The 14,484-nt window shown below is 42.9% G+C and overlaps 1 protein-coding gene across 1 annotated transcript; it reads left to right on the top strand.

The window, feature by feature from the left end:
• Positions 1-11,160: 11,160 nt before the first annotated feature.
• On the top strand, positions 11,161-12,687 carry LOC119319421 (high-affinity nitrate transporter 2.1-like). The gene has a single exon (XM_037593902.1). It carries the CDS (start codon positions 11,161-11,163, stop codon positions 12,685-12,687), a length of 1,527 nt encoding a protein of 508 aa, XP_037449799.1.
• Positions 12,688-14,484: the final 1,797 nt, after the last annotated feature.

Below are 14,484 nucleotides of genomic sequence, written 5' to 3'. Positions count from 1 at the left end.
CTTCTCCGGATTTTATGTGGAGGAATGAGCATTGAAAACGGACTTTATAGTTGTCTCTATATCTTCTGCTGACAAGGACGCAGTGAAGACATTCGACAGTTTCAATAGAATGCATATGACTTGGAGAGATAGAGTTTGAGATAGAAAGCATAGAGAAGTTTGGGGTCCGATCACATTCACTTAGTTCAAAAGATTCAACACGAAGACATAGCTATAAGTGAATGTTGTAGAGGACAGAACACTAGCATATATATATATATATATATATATATATATATATATATATATATATATATATATATATATATAGTCAACACAGTGAAGATAATCATGAAAATATGTTCGAAGCCAAACCAAATGAGAAGACATTGCAAGATAACGCCATGAGAGAAACACTTCAAAATAGAACGTTTGGTGGTGGCGTTACCCACCGTATCGGAAGTATTAGACCCAGACACGGCGCACAATTATCGTGGCGCTCCGAAGTCAAATTCCACATTAATGTATTCACACTTAGAATGTATGTCTTCATTGATTGAAGATATACTTCACTTCGTGTGTTGCACATCTAAGTCATCAATATGCATAAGGGTTAGGATGTGTGCCTGATCACAGGACATTTGAGGATTCCAGGATATTTAGCTCACACCGTAACTTGCAAAACCTCTTCTCATCCAAGGGCTTGGTGAAGATATCTGCCAATTGCTCTTCAGTGTTGACGTGTATGATATCAATGTCTTCCTTCACAACATGATCTCTGAGAAAGTGATGACGAATTTCAATGTGCTTTGTCTTCGAGTGCTGAACTGGGTTGTTGGCAATCTTGATGGCGCTTTCGTTGCCGCAGTAAAGTGGCACTTGCTTCAGATGAATGCCATAGTCCTTGAGTGTTTGCTTCATCCACAGAAGCTGAGCGCAGCAAGATCCAGCAGCAATGTATTCAGATTCAGCAGTGGAGAGAGATACACAGTTCTGCTTCTTTGAAGACCAACATACAAGTGATCGTCCCAGAAAGTGACATGTGCCTGATGTAGACTTGCGATCAACTTTGTCACCAGCATAATCAGCATCCGAGAATCCAACCAAATCAAACTCTGAGCCCTTTGGATACCATAATCCTAGAGTTGGGGTGTGAGCCAAATATCGAAGAATTCGCTTCACAGCTAAGTGATGCGACTCCTTTGGTGCCGCTTGAAATCGAGCACACATGCAAACACTAAGCATAATATCTGGCCTAGATGCACATAGATAAAGTAAATAACCAATCATGGAGCGGTATACCTTTTGATCGAACTCTTTACCATTGTCGTCGGGACCCAGATGATGTTTGGCTGGCATTGGTGTTGTGAAGCCTTTGCAGTCTTGCATACCGAACTTCTTCAGGCAATCTTTGAGATACTTCTCTTGTGATATGAAGATGCCATTGCGTTGTTGTCGTATTTGAAGACCAAGGAAGAACTTCAGCTCCCCCATCATGGACATTTGATATTGCTCTTGCATCATATATCCAAACTCTTCACTGTACTTCTGATTGGTGCAGCCGAAGATAATGTCATCCACATATATTTGGCACACAAACAGTTCACCATCATATATCTTCGTGAAAAGAGTGGGATCTAGGGAACCAGGTATGAAGCCTTTGCTCTTCAGGAAGTATTTGAGTGTGTCATACCAGGCCCTAGGGGCTTGTTTGAGGCCATACAGCGCCTTGTTGAGCTTGTATATCATGTCAGGATGTTTTGGATTTTCAAAGCCAGGCGGTTGTGCAACATACACTTCTTCTTCAATCTTGCCATTGAGAAAGGCACTCTTCACATCCATTTGATATAGAAGTATGTTATGATGATTTGCATAGGCCAGCAGTATGCGTATGTCTTCAAGCCTAGCCACAGGAGCAAATGTTTCATCGAAGTCAATGCCTTCCAGTTGAGTATATCCTTGAGCAACGAGACGAGCTTTGTTTCTGACAACTTGACCATGCTCATCTTGCTTGTTGCGGTATATCCATTTGGTGCCTATTATGTTGTGCTTCCGTGGATCAGGACGCTTAACCAGTTCCCATACATTATTCAGCTCAAACTGTTGAAGCTCTTCTTGCATAGCTTGAATCCATTCAGGTTCCATGAAGGCTTCTTCAACTTTCTTGGGTTATGATATTGACACGAATGCGAAGTGCCCATAGAAATTTGCTAGCTGAGTTGCCCTTGAACGAGTGAGTGGACCAGGTGCATTGATGCTGTCAATTATTCTGTCAATCTGCACTTCATTGGCAACACGAGGATGTACAGGGCGAAGACTTTGCTCTTGCTGTTCACTATCGTTGTTGGAAGGAATGTCTTCAGGCTGAGCAATGTCTTCATGTTGATCAGGTGCTGAAATGATAAGTTCTTCTTCAGGATGAGCTTCAGAAGGTATAATCTCTTCAGTTCCCATTAGCTTGATTGATTCACTAGCTGGAATTTCATCTAGCACATTTGGCAGTTGCTCTCTTTGTGAACCATTTGTCTCATCGAACCGCACATCCACTGTTTCAACCACTTTGTAATGAAAGAGATTGAAGACTCTGTAGGAGTGCGAATCCTTTCCATATCCAAGCATAAAACCCTCATGTGCTTTTGGTGCAAACTTTGAGGTGTGGTGTGGGTCCTTGATCCAGCACCTTGCGCCAAATACTCTGAAGTAACTGACATTTGGCTTCTTGCCAGTTAGGAGTTCATAAGATGTCTTGTTCAGAAGCTTGTGAAGATAAACACGATTGATTGTATGGCATGCAGTGTCAATGGCTTCGGTCCAGAACTTTCTTGGAGTCTTGTATTTATCTAGCATCGTTCTGGCCATCTCAATGAGTGTTCTGTTCTTGCGTTCGACGATGCCATTCTGCTGTGGCGTGTACGGAGTTGAGAATTCATGTGTGATGCCCAAGGTATCAAGATATGTATCAAGGCCAGTGTTCTTGAATTCAGTGCCATTGTCACTTCTGATGTGCTTTATCTTGGCGCCAAAATTGTTCATAGCACGATTGGCAAAGCGTCTGAAGACATCCTGCACTTCAGTCTTGTAAAGAATTATGTGCACCCAAGTATATCTAGAATAGTCATCAACAATAACGAAGCCATAGAGGCAAGCAGTAGTAGTAAAAGTTGAGTAGTGAGTGGGACCAAAAAGATCCATGTGAAGCAGTTCGAAGGGTCGAGTAGTGGTCATGATTGTCTTCGAGGGGATGTTTTGCCCTCGTCATCTTCCCTGCTTCACAGGCACCGCATAAGTGATCTTTCTTGAACTTGACGCCCTCGATGCCTAATGCTTCTTCTTCGCAAGGGTGTGGAGGTTCCTCATGCCAGCATGCCCAAGCCTCTGATGCCAAAGCCAGCATTCTGAAGCTTTTGCAAGAAGACATACTGCAAGTTGTGGCCCTGCTGAGAAATCTACCACGTACAGATCATCTTTTCGATACCCTTCAAACACTAGAGACTTGTCAGATTCCATTAGTACAAGGCAACGGTATTTTCCAAACATTACGATCATGTTCAAATCGCAAAGCATTGAGACAGACATTAAGTTGAAGCCAAGGGATTCAACAAGCATGACTTTATCCATGTGTTGATCCCTTGAGATTGCAACTCTACCTAGACCCAATACCTTACTTTTACCAGTGTCAGCAAATGTGATGTGACTCTTGTCGGATGGACGTAAGGTTGAGTCCATAAGAAGACTTCTTTTGCCAGTCATGTGATTTGTACACCCACTGTCAATAATCCATTCTGAAGACTTTGAAGACGCTGGTGTCGTACCCTACAGTGCAGTTAGGGGGATAGGCTTCACGAAGAGAATTGTGAAGCAAAAACATTTGACGAACCAGTGGGTTATGAAAACTTAGATCCAGATTAGGACTAATAGGGAGAGTAGCATGCGATTCAGGAACGAATTACATAATGATGCCATTCGGGCATTTTATCTTGCGCCCTACAAGTTTTTTAAGGTCCCCAGCAATAGCGTCAGAAGATTTTGGTTTTCTGCTGGAGACCTTTCCCTGCAAAAGAGAGTTAAGCTTTCTTAACCACCCACATCTTCAAGGGTGGCTTAGAAGCATTAAGTCTAAGTGCAGCATCTGAGAATTTTGGCTTTGAAGCCTTAGCAAACAGTCTTGCAGGTGGACAATAGTACTCGTAAGAATAAGCAGAATAGTTCTTGGTTTGATGAACCGCTCTCATATTCATATGACTAAGTATGGTCTCCCTGCAAAACATTTGCGTTAGTGCGACTTAGGTGAGTCCTCTGTTTGTATGAAGCCTTTGGACCGTATGAAGCCTTTGGTCTGAGGTTTGTCTTCTTCAAGTGAGGTGTCATGAAGACATTCACAGGAAGATTTTCCAGACACTTTTTCAGAACCCAGATCTTCTTCATAGGCGGTCCATTCCTGCAGTTAGTACCAATGTACCTGGCAAACACTTCACCATTCTGATTCTTAAACAATATATAGTTTGCATCAAAGGATTCATCAATGATAATGGGGTTAGCACAAGTGAAGCCAGATAAATTGGATGGATCTGCTGAAGGTTCCTTTGCAGCAACCCACTTGGTTTTGGGGTACTGCTCAGGTTTCCGGTAAAAGCCATCTGCATTTATTTTCCTTACGAACCCTACACCCTCTTTCCTAGGGTTTCGGTTCAGAATCTGCTTTTTCAGGACATCACATAGCGTCTGATGCCCTTTAAGGCTTTTGTACATCCCTGTTTCAAGCAATGTCTTCAACCTAGCATTCTCATCAGCAATAGCAGTGGTATCCTCAGCAGAGGGGTTAGTTACCACATCAACAGTTGAAGATATTGCAACAGCAGTAGCGATGGAACATTCAGCAACAGAAGTAGCATTATCACGCTCAATGCATTTAAGACATGGTGGTTCAAATCCTTCCTGAGCGGAAATAATCTGTTCGGCGCGAAGTGACTCGTTTTCCTTTTGAAGATCTTCATGAGCCGCTCTCAATTTCTCAAGTTCTTGCTTCCTTTGAAGATAATCATAGGAAAGCTTTTCATGAGTTGTTGAGAGAGTATCATGACGATCTTCAAGTTCCTGATACTTAACATGAAGAATTTTTATGTCTTCAATTAAGGATTCAGATCGAGTCATTTCAGCACCCAACAGATCATCGCTTCTGTCTAACAGTTTTTGAATATGTTCCATGGCTTTCTGTTGTTCAGTTGCAATTTTAGCAAGTGTTTTGTAACTGGGTTTTGAATCACACTCAGAGTCATCGTCACTAGATGTTTGATAGTGAGTAGTGCGTTTGTTTACCTTGGCACCGCGTGCCATGAAGCAGTAGGTAGGAGTGGAGTAGTCCTTGTCATTTGCATCGGTGTCGGTAATGAAGTCATTGTCTTCAGTGTTGAAGATGGACTTGGCGACGTATGCTGTAGCCAGACTTGCAATGCCAGAATCAGACTCCTCCTCAGACTCCACCTCTACCTCCTCAGAAGCGGACTCCTCCTCTGAATCCATTTCCTTGCCAACAAACGCACGTGCCTTGCCAGATGAGCCCTTCTTGTGTGATTAAGACTTTGAGGAAGACTTGGAAGAAGACTTTGTGTATTTCTTCTTCTTCTTGTCATCTGAGTCATATTGCTTGCTCTTCTTCTTCTTTCTGTTCTCATTGTCCCACTGTGGACACTCGGAGATGAAGTGTCCAGTTTTCTTGCACTTGTGGCATGTTTTCTTCTTGTAGTCATGAGCAGAAGCTTCATCATTCCTTGAGCTTGATCGTGAAGACTTTCTGAAGCCTTTCTTCTTGGTGAATTTTTGGAACTTCTTCACTAGCATTGCAAGTTCCCTTCCAATGTCTTCAGGATCATCAGAACTGCTGTCAGATTCTTCTTCAGATGAGAAAACAGCTTTTGCCTTCAAGGCACGAGTTCGCCCATAGTTTGGACCGTAGATATCTCTTTTCTCAGAAAGCTGAAACTCATGTGTGTTGAGCCTCTCAAGTATGTCAGATGGATCGAGTGTCTTGAAATCAGGACGTTCTTGAATCATCAGGGCTAGGATGTCAAACGAACTATCAAGTGATCTCAGCAGCGTCTTGATGACTTCATGTTTGGTAGGGCTTGAAGCTCATTTGTGATGTCAGTGAGTCTGTCAAATGTGTGCTGGACATTCTCATTGTCATTTCGCTTGAAGCGGTTGAAGAGATTGCGAAGGACACTGATTCTTTGATCTCTCTGGGTTGAGATGCCTTCATTGACCTTGGAGAGCCAGTCCCAGACCAGCTTGGATGTCTTCAAAGCACTCACACGGCCATACTGTCCTTTGGTAAGATGACCACAAATGATGTTCTTGGCAGTAGAGTCCAGTTGAACGAATTTCTTGACATCAGCAGTAGTGACACCTTCTCCAGCCTTGGGGACGGCGTTCTCGACGACATACCATAGGTCGACGTCAATGGCTTCAAGATGCATACGCATCTTATTCTTCCAGTAGGGATATTCAGTTCCATCGAAGACGGGGCACGCAGCGGAGACTTTAATTATCCCTGCAGTCGACATAGCTAAAACTCCAGGTGGTTAAACCGAATCACACAGAACAAGGGAGCACCTTGCTCTGATACCAATTGAAAGTGCGTTATATCGACTAGAGGGGGGGTGAATAGGCGATTTTTATGAAAGTCTTCAAAACGTGGAAGTTATGAAGACAAACAGTAGAGATATGCCTATTACTATGCAGCGGAAGTTAGACTACACTAGGCAAGCCATGGTCAAGTATTAACAGAGTGAAAGCACAGTGACAAATAGCTGTAGTGTAATTAGGATCAGGTAGGAAGATACTATGAAGCCAAACAGATCATACACTCATGTTGTGAAGACAAAAGATAGAACAGACACACAATGACTTCACAATGAATGATCAGAAGTAAAAGAAAGTGAAGATGAAACCAGTGACTCGTTGAAGACAATGATGTGTTGGACCAGTTCCAGTTGCTGTGACAACTGTACGTCTGGTTGGAGCGGCTAGGTATTTAAACCTTAGGACACACAGTCCCGGACACCCAGTCCTGAACACGCAGCTCAGGACACCAAGTCCTCACCGTATTCTCCTTGAGCTAAGGTCACATAGTCCTCGCCCAATCACTCTGATAAGTCTTCAAGGTAGACTCCCAAACCTTCACAGACTTCATTCACTGGCAATCCACAATGTCTCTTGGATGCTCTGAACGCGACGCCTAACCGTCTGGGGATGCACAGTCCTCAAGTGTAATAAGTCTTCAGATCACACAGACAAGAAGACTTAAGTGATGCCCAATGTTCTCTGGCTCTGGGTGGTTAGGGATTTATCCTCGCAAGGAATTCTCTCTCTCAAAGGCTTCGAGGTGGGTTGCTCTCAAACGACAAAAGCCGTACTCTCAATCTGAGCAGCCAACCGTTTATGGTTGTAGGGGGTGGGCTATTTATAGCCATTTGGCAACCCGACCTGGTTTGTCCGAAATGACCCTGGGTCACTAAGGAACTGACACGTGTCTCAATGGTCAGATTTCAAACTCTCATGGCAACTTTACTTGGGCTACAAGCAAAGCTGACTTGTCCGGCTCTGGACAAGATTCGCTCTCATTGTCTTCACTCGAAGACATAGGTTTTTTTTGGTTTAGGCATCACTTCAGTCATTCTGACTGGTTCTCCTGGACCCCACTTAACGGTACGGTGGTTCCTATGACTCAACACAAAAGAAAAAGAACTACGAAAGATCTAAGTCTTCGAGCTCCATAGGCTTCATAACGTGTCTTCTTTTGTCATAGTCTTCAATGTGAATATCTTCATATACCACCTTTGACTTCAATGTCTTCATACATTTTTAGGGGTCATCTCTGGTAGTAAAACTGAATCAATGAGGGACTTCTACCTGTGTTATCCTGCAATTCTCACAAACACATTAGTCCCTCAACTAGGTTTGCCGTCAATACTCCAAAACCAACTAGGGGTGGCACTAGATGCACTTACAACAGTGCCACCAAAATCAAAGCATTCTGGGCTAAAATGACAGAATCAAAGTATTTACACCCGTGGTCATGAATGATACAAAAGTATACATCATTTTGAATTTACTATTTCAAACATGCAAATCAAAATACTCATGCATTTATTTTCCATTAGCTTTAGTTGTTTTGTAGCACCTATTTGTACATTTCTTTCGACAAGGTTAATGTTTTATAGCACCTATTCCTACATTTCTTTCAACAAGGTTCCCATAACGACGCGCGAGACTTCAATTTGTTTATATCCGTACTTGTTATGGGAGTGCCGTTCTATCTCTAGGGAGCAAATACTCCTGGGTGAACTGTAAATTTAAAATTTAAAAACCTGATTGTTTTATGTAGATGGTTATATTAGTGTAACAAGTGACAATTTTCATGGAAAACGGAATAGCAATGCTTCATCAACGAAAAAAAATTATGTGTGTAACATTCGAAGGTAACATTTGTCGTTTGACTTACTTTTTTTGTACAAGTCAAAATGCTTAAACTTTTCCCCTGAAAATTTGCAGGTACTACTAGCAATTTGGTGTGACAATAAACACATCTATTTTTAAAAAAAAATACATTTGCAAAATACATTTTGGGTGCGCAGGAGCACATGCTTCCTAGAGCCCAATTAGATTTCCCACTTGTTACCATTTATATTCACTTTTATATATTCTTAGCAGTTATTAGTGGACAGTAGATGCATGGAGCCTGACTTTTGACGACGACGAAGACGCAGCCACCATACAGTTGCATGCATGTGCACGTAGTCACACACGTCGTTGCTATACTTATAGGAGTACTTAATTACTTACTCGGTAAGCTACACGACACGGAATTGGAATGTCGTGCTGACTCCGCTAGTGCTGCTGCTGGTTACCACCTGGTCTAAGTCAAAGATTCATTCTAGAACCTGTCAAGTTATAAATCAAGGTGAGTCAAAAAACGTATCTCGTCGATCGCGACGCGAGTCACTTAAAGGAGGAGGTACCTGGTCGTATACACATCACTCATCCGTACACTTGCATGTGGTTGTGTTTGTACTCCCCAGCTAGGTGTATATACATACCAATACATTTGGGTTTCAACTCTTGTACACGATCAACGTAGTAATTATCTTTACCGTGTATAATCTTAACATATGTACTACTCCCTCCATAAAGGGAGATATAAGAGCGTTTAAAAAATTGAAGTGATGATCTAAACACTCTTATATTTCTTTATAGAGAGAGTACGTACCATGCCAACCCTGATAAGCTCCACTCGACAGATCATATAATGTATCATTATAATTTCTCAATTACGTTAGAAGCCAATTTCTCAATTTCGTTAGAAGCCAATAAGCTGTCAAGTCGCCATTAATTACTTGAAAGTAATTCTCACTTTAGCTCTGTTGTTCCGAGAACACATAAACTATGCACACTAGCTAGCTAGATTCCAAAAGAAGAAACTCCCAGCACGGTTTCACACAGCGCTTTCACCAGTGTCCTCTAAATATTGGTGAATTGGTCCTCACCTAATTAACCTTTGTTTGGAGCTGTCATAAACCTCTAAAGAAATACACCAGTCCATCTTAGAATACTTTGGATATTAGGTTGGGACAAGCCGTTCCTCAACAATTATGTGATTAGTATATTTATGTGACATCTCCTCTGTAAAGAAATATAAGAACATTTAGATCACTAATAGATCTTATATATTTTTACAGAGAGTGTACTTATTTATGACTATATATCATAAAAGTTGCATATTACTATATTCACTTGACAAAACTTAATATCTATGTACATAGATAGAGGCCATAGAGCCACATATTCCTATATATATATGGAGCCAACGAGTTAACATGGAACGGCACGAACACTACTGTGCATGTTTTTTGTAAATGACTGTGGTTTTGTTTATATTAGCTACTCCCAGCTTTCATGTATACTCCCTCCGTCCTTTAAAAAGTGTACTTCCAACTTTGTTGGAAATTCAAACATTTTAATGTTTAACCGTAATTATACAATAATACATCAATATTTATGCCATGAAATTAGTAGCATTAAATTCATAATAGAATATATTTTCATCATATACCTTTTTGATTTCACAAATATTGATATATTTTTGCACAAACTCGGTCAAACTTTGAAATAGTCCGACCCTCCAACAAAATTGGAAGTACACTCTTTAAAGGACGGAAGGAGTATATAAGAATAATCTTAAAAATCATCACAAATAAAAGGCCACATTCTCCTCCCTCTACCTTTCTCAAGAGAAATTGAATCGTTTTTCAATAATCAAGCATTCATTCAAAATACTTCTCTTTCAAAAAAAAAAAAAACCATCCACTGCATGTCTTAGTTACTCTCCATTTATTGGCATGCTTGGCATTCACTACCTAGGGTGTGACGCCCTAAAACTTCCATTAATCACTATTTTTCCTTTACTTGTTGAGAAGGCTGATCACAGTAGGAAGTATCATACACCAGCAAAAAAAAAAGTATCATACATCACACTACATGAAAAACACACGTCGCCTAGTATCTATACATATGTCGTGTGTTAAAACACGGGTTCACGGCCAGTATCATGCATATGATGATGTGTGAAATATGCACATACCTAAAGATATGAGAAAAAAATCCAATTGAAAACAAGTTGTTGTGTACGACAGCTCCATGGAAAACCATATTATTATTTTTTTCAAAATTTCAGTGCGAACTTGAGAATTTACATGTTTGTATAGCATGGCATTCCCATCATAATGGACTTTGTTTTAGAACCTGTTAGAACCCATACATAGTTTTCACCGGCAACCCCGATAAGTTCAACGAAACAGCCTGATAAGTTCAACGAGACAGATGGACGCTCTTACTAATTAAGAAGCAGAAGAGGTCAAACATGTGACTGATGTTGTGCGTTAATTTCAGCAGATCAAGAGAAATGGGGACAAAAGGAAACGTCAGGATACGACAGAGAACGTGTCAAACTGAAGTAAGGACCGTGCATGCTATAAATACATGTATCCTTCTAACCTCTTGAGCACCCAACCATTACAACATAGAGACTTAGCTACCTAGCTCTCGCCTCTTCAGTCCGCGGTGCAGCTCTGAAGAGAGCTAAGTACCAAGGAAAGAAGAAGGCTTCGGGCCTCAACAAAAGAGGACATGGAAATGGAGATCGGTTCGACAGGCGCCACCGCAGCATCCACCAACTTCTCGCTGCCGGTGGACTCTGAGCACAAGGCCAAGTCCATCAAAATCTTCTCCTTCGGCAACCCACACATGCGTGCATTCCACCTTGGATGGATGTCCTTCTTCACCTGCGTTGTCTCCACCTTCGCCGCTGCACCACTCATCCCTATCATTCGCGACAACCTCAACCTCACCAAGGCTGACATCGGCAACGCTGGGGTCGCCTCTGTGTCTGGTGCCATCTTCTCAAGGCTGGCCATGGGCGCCATCTGCGACCTTCTTGGCCCACGCTACGGCGGTGCTTTCCTCATCATGCTTTCTGCACCGGCAGTGTTCTGCATGTCCGTCATCGACAGTCCCGCCGGATACATCATTGTACGCTTCCTCATTGGTGTCTCACTTGCCACCTTTGTGTCATGCCAATACTGGATCAGCACCATGTTCAATAGCAAGATCATTGGGACAGTCGGCGGCTTAACAGCGGGGTGGGGAGACATGGGTGGAGGTGCCACACAGCTCATCATGCCTTTCGTCTTCGATGCCATCAAGGCATGTGGTGCGACACGTTTCACCGCGTGGCGCATCGCCTACTTCGTGCCAGGAATGATGTTGGTGGTGATGGGCTTGCTCGTGCTCACCTTGGGACAGGACCTTCCCGATGGCAACCTGAGGAACCTCCAAAAAAATGGTGACATGAACAAGGACAAGTTCTCCAAGGTTCTCCGTGGAGCCGTCACCAACTATCGAACCTGGATCTTTGTCTTCATCTATGGCTATTGCATGGGCGTCGAGCTCACCTCAAACAACGTGATTGCCGGGTACTACTACGATAGTTTCTACCTCGACCTTCGAAAAGCAGGTATCATTGCCGCCTGCTTTGGCTTGGCCAATATCTTTGCACGCCCCATGGGCGGGTACCTCTCCGACCTTGGTGCTCGCTACTTCGGCATGCGTGCCCGACTCTGGAACATCTGGATCCTCCAGACTGCTGGTGGAGTCTTCTGCCTTTGTCTCGGTCGTGCATCCACCCTTCCCACCTCCATAGCATGCATGGTCCTGTACTCCATCTGTGTCGAGGCTGCATGCGGCGCTGTCTATGGTGTCATCCCCTTCGTCTCCCGCCGCTCCCTCGGGCTCGTCTCTGGCATGACCGGTGCAGGCGGTAATGTGGGTGGCGGTCTCACACAGCTCCTCTTCTTCACTTCGTCGCAATACACCACCGGCAAAGGACTCCAGTACATGGGCATCATGATCATGGTGTGCACGCTCCCCGTCATTCTCGTGCACTTCCCACAGTGGGGCTCCATGCTTGTCCCTCCCAGCGCGGACGCCACCGAGGAGGAGTACTATGCCGCCGAGTGGACGGAGGAGGAGAAGGGCAAGGGTCTCCACATGGCCGGACTCAAGTTCGCTGAGAACAGCATATCTGAGCGTGGCAAACGCAATGCCATCCTGGCCGTACCTGCTACCCCACCCAACAGCACGCCACAACACGTGTAGTACGTTAGTATCTTCTTACCTCAATGTATACAGTGCGCGTATACATATATACATACGTACCCATCAAGGTGGGGCACCCCATTTTGCCGGTGTGGTTTCCCCGACCACCTGCTTTTTGGGCGCTTATGTAGGCCTTAGTCAATAGTAACTGGGGCTTGTATCATGTTATGCGAATGAGCAATATGAGAATATGCATCGTTTCTTATACCCTGCATATATCTCCTTAATTTTATTGTACTTTTTGAGACAATATTTGTATTTCCCGAGATGGCTTACCTGTTGATTAATTTCATTGTACCTTGCATATATACCATGCGATTAATTTCATTGTACTTGTAAGGGCTTGTAATGTGTTACGAGAAAGATCAATATGAGAGGGATTGGTCAATGGTGTATTCTAGCACAATGCATCGGCACGTACGAACTTCTTGCACGCCAAAGTACCACATGCATGACTCCACGAGTCTCTACCTTACGCATGCAAGCGTACGGCAGTACGGTGCGCTTTTGTACTTATTCTAGCGTGATGCGAACTTGCGTTCTTCTTCCACACCAAAGTACAGAACCATTCAAAAGGCGACTCTATGAACAACAACGATGGCGGTGCATGCATGAAAGCGTACGGAATACTATAATATTATGAATGATCTATAGCCTGACCTCTCAACAGCACATGACACTTGCATTTTCTCTAACCAAGTCAATAAAGTTGTTGTACTCAAGGAAAAAAAACGTCAAGTTTGCCAAAAGAACAGGAGAGAAAATAAATCAAACGAGTCGGTGGTCCGAATTTCTACCTTTAGATACATTCAGCACGCAAAGAGTTTGACCTGCGAGAGTACTGGTCGATCGACACGTGGTTCGTATGGACAGGACTGTTTACTAGCTATTTTGACGACAAATAAGACGCGTTGCTCTGAGATTCTTAACCTTGAGAAGCTCTTTGTATTTTATGTTTACTAGCTTTTCGGCGTCCGTTAGTATATTTTATGATTTTATACTATGCACTAATATACACACTTTCTGTGGTGGACTGGTCTTTATGTAGTTTGTACATAGGCAGCTTCTAAGATGTATCTAGTTTGTATATTTGTCTATATCGATATGTAAAATAAGAAAACGCCAATATCATAATGAAGGAAACATGGAGGGCGTATCGCTAACCAAGAGCCATGGAACATACGCGTGCATTTCTATTGGAAAGTGGTGGCCAAAGTCCTCAGCCTAGGTCATGTGTGTCCTTCTCATCTCAAATGGGTGCAACGTGTATACATTTTGGTGGTCAAGTTGTAGCTTCATGGTGGTGACGCCTGTATGGAGACTCTAAGGATGTATTCTTGTGAGATATTTGACCTAATTTGGCGAATTCTTGTGCTACGGATAACAACGTGTATAACTTATTTCATGTGGTAGTTGAAGGTTCACAAGCCCGTGATGAAGCACGTGATAGATCTTGTCGGCATTGTCATTGGGCCAAAGATGATCTAGAGAACAGGCACAATCCTTGGATGTGTGTGCCATACTGTGCCAACCGAAGAGGAAGGGGATTGTGGGTGTGATTAATCTTCATGTTTCAAATTGAGGACCTTTTTCTTAAACAACTACATGATTTTTATCAGAAATGTGATGTTCCATAGGTTGCTCTTATCTGTCAAACATACTATTAGGTTGTGGTTCCTCGTGCTCTTGGTCATGTGGGATCATTTTGTTGGTGTGATGCCTTCTCCCTTTCGCTAACTTACCGTGTCATTACTTGGTGCATTCCAGAAAACAATTTTGAGGACTCTTCTCATATGT

This window comes from Triticum dicoccoides, chromosome 6A (assembly GCF_002162155.2).
Source record: "Triticum dicoccoides isolate Atlit2015 ecotype Zavitan chromosome 6A, WEW_v2.0, whole genome shotgun sequence".
Classification (NCBI taxonomy): domain Eukaryota; kingdom Viridiplantae; phylum Streptophyta; class Magnoliopsida; order Poales; family Poaceae; genus Triticum; species Triticum dicoccoides.
The sequence above is the reverse complement of the archived record's forward strand: the minus strand, read 5'-3'. Positions and strand labels throughout refer to the sequence as shown.

Excerpts from the sequence above, each read along its gene's own strand:
- LOC119319421 (XM_037593902.1), top strand. The coding sequence starts at position 11,161 with ATGGAAATGGAGATCGGTTCGACAGGCGCCACCGCAGCATCCACCAAC.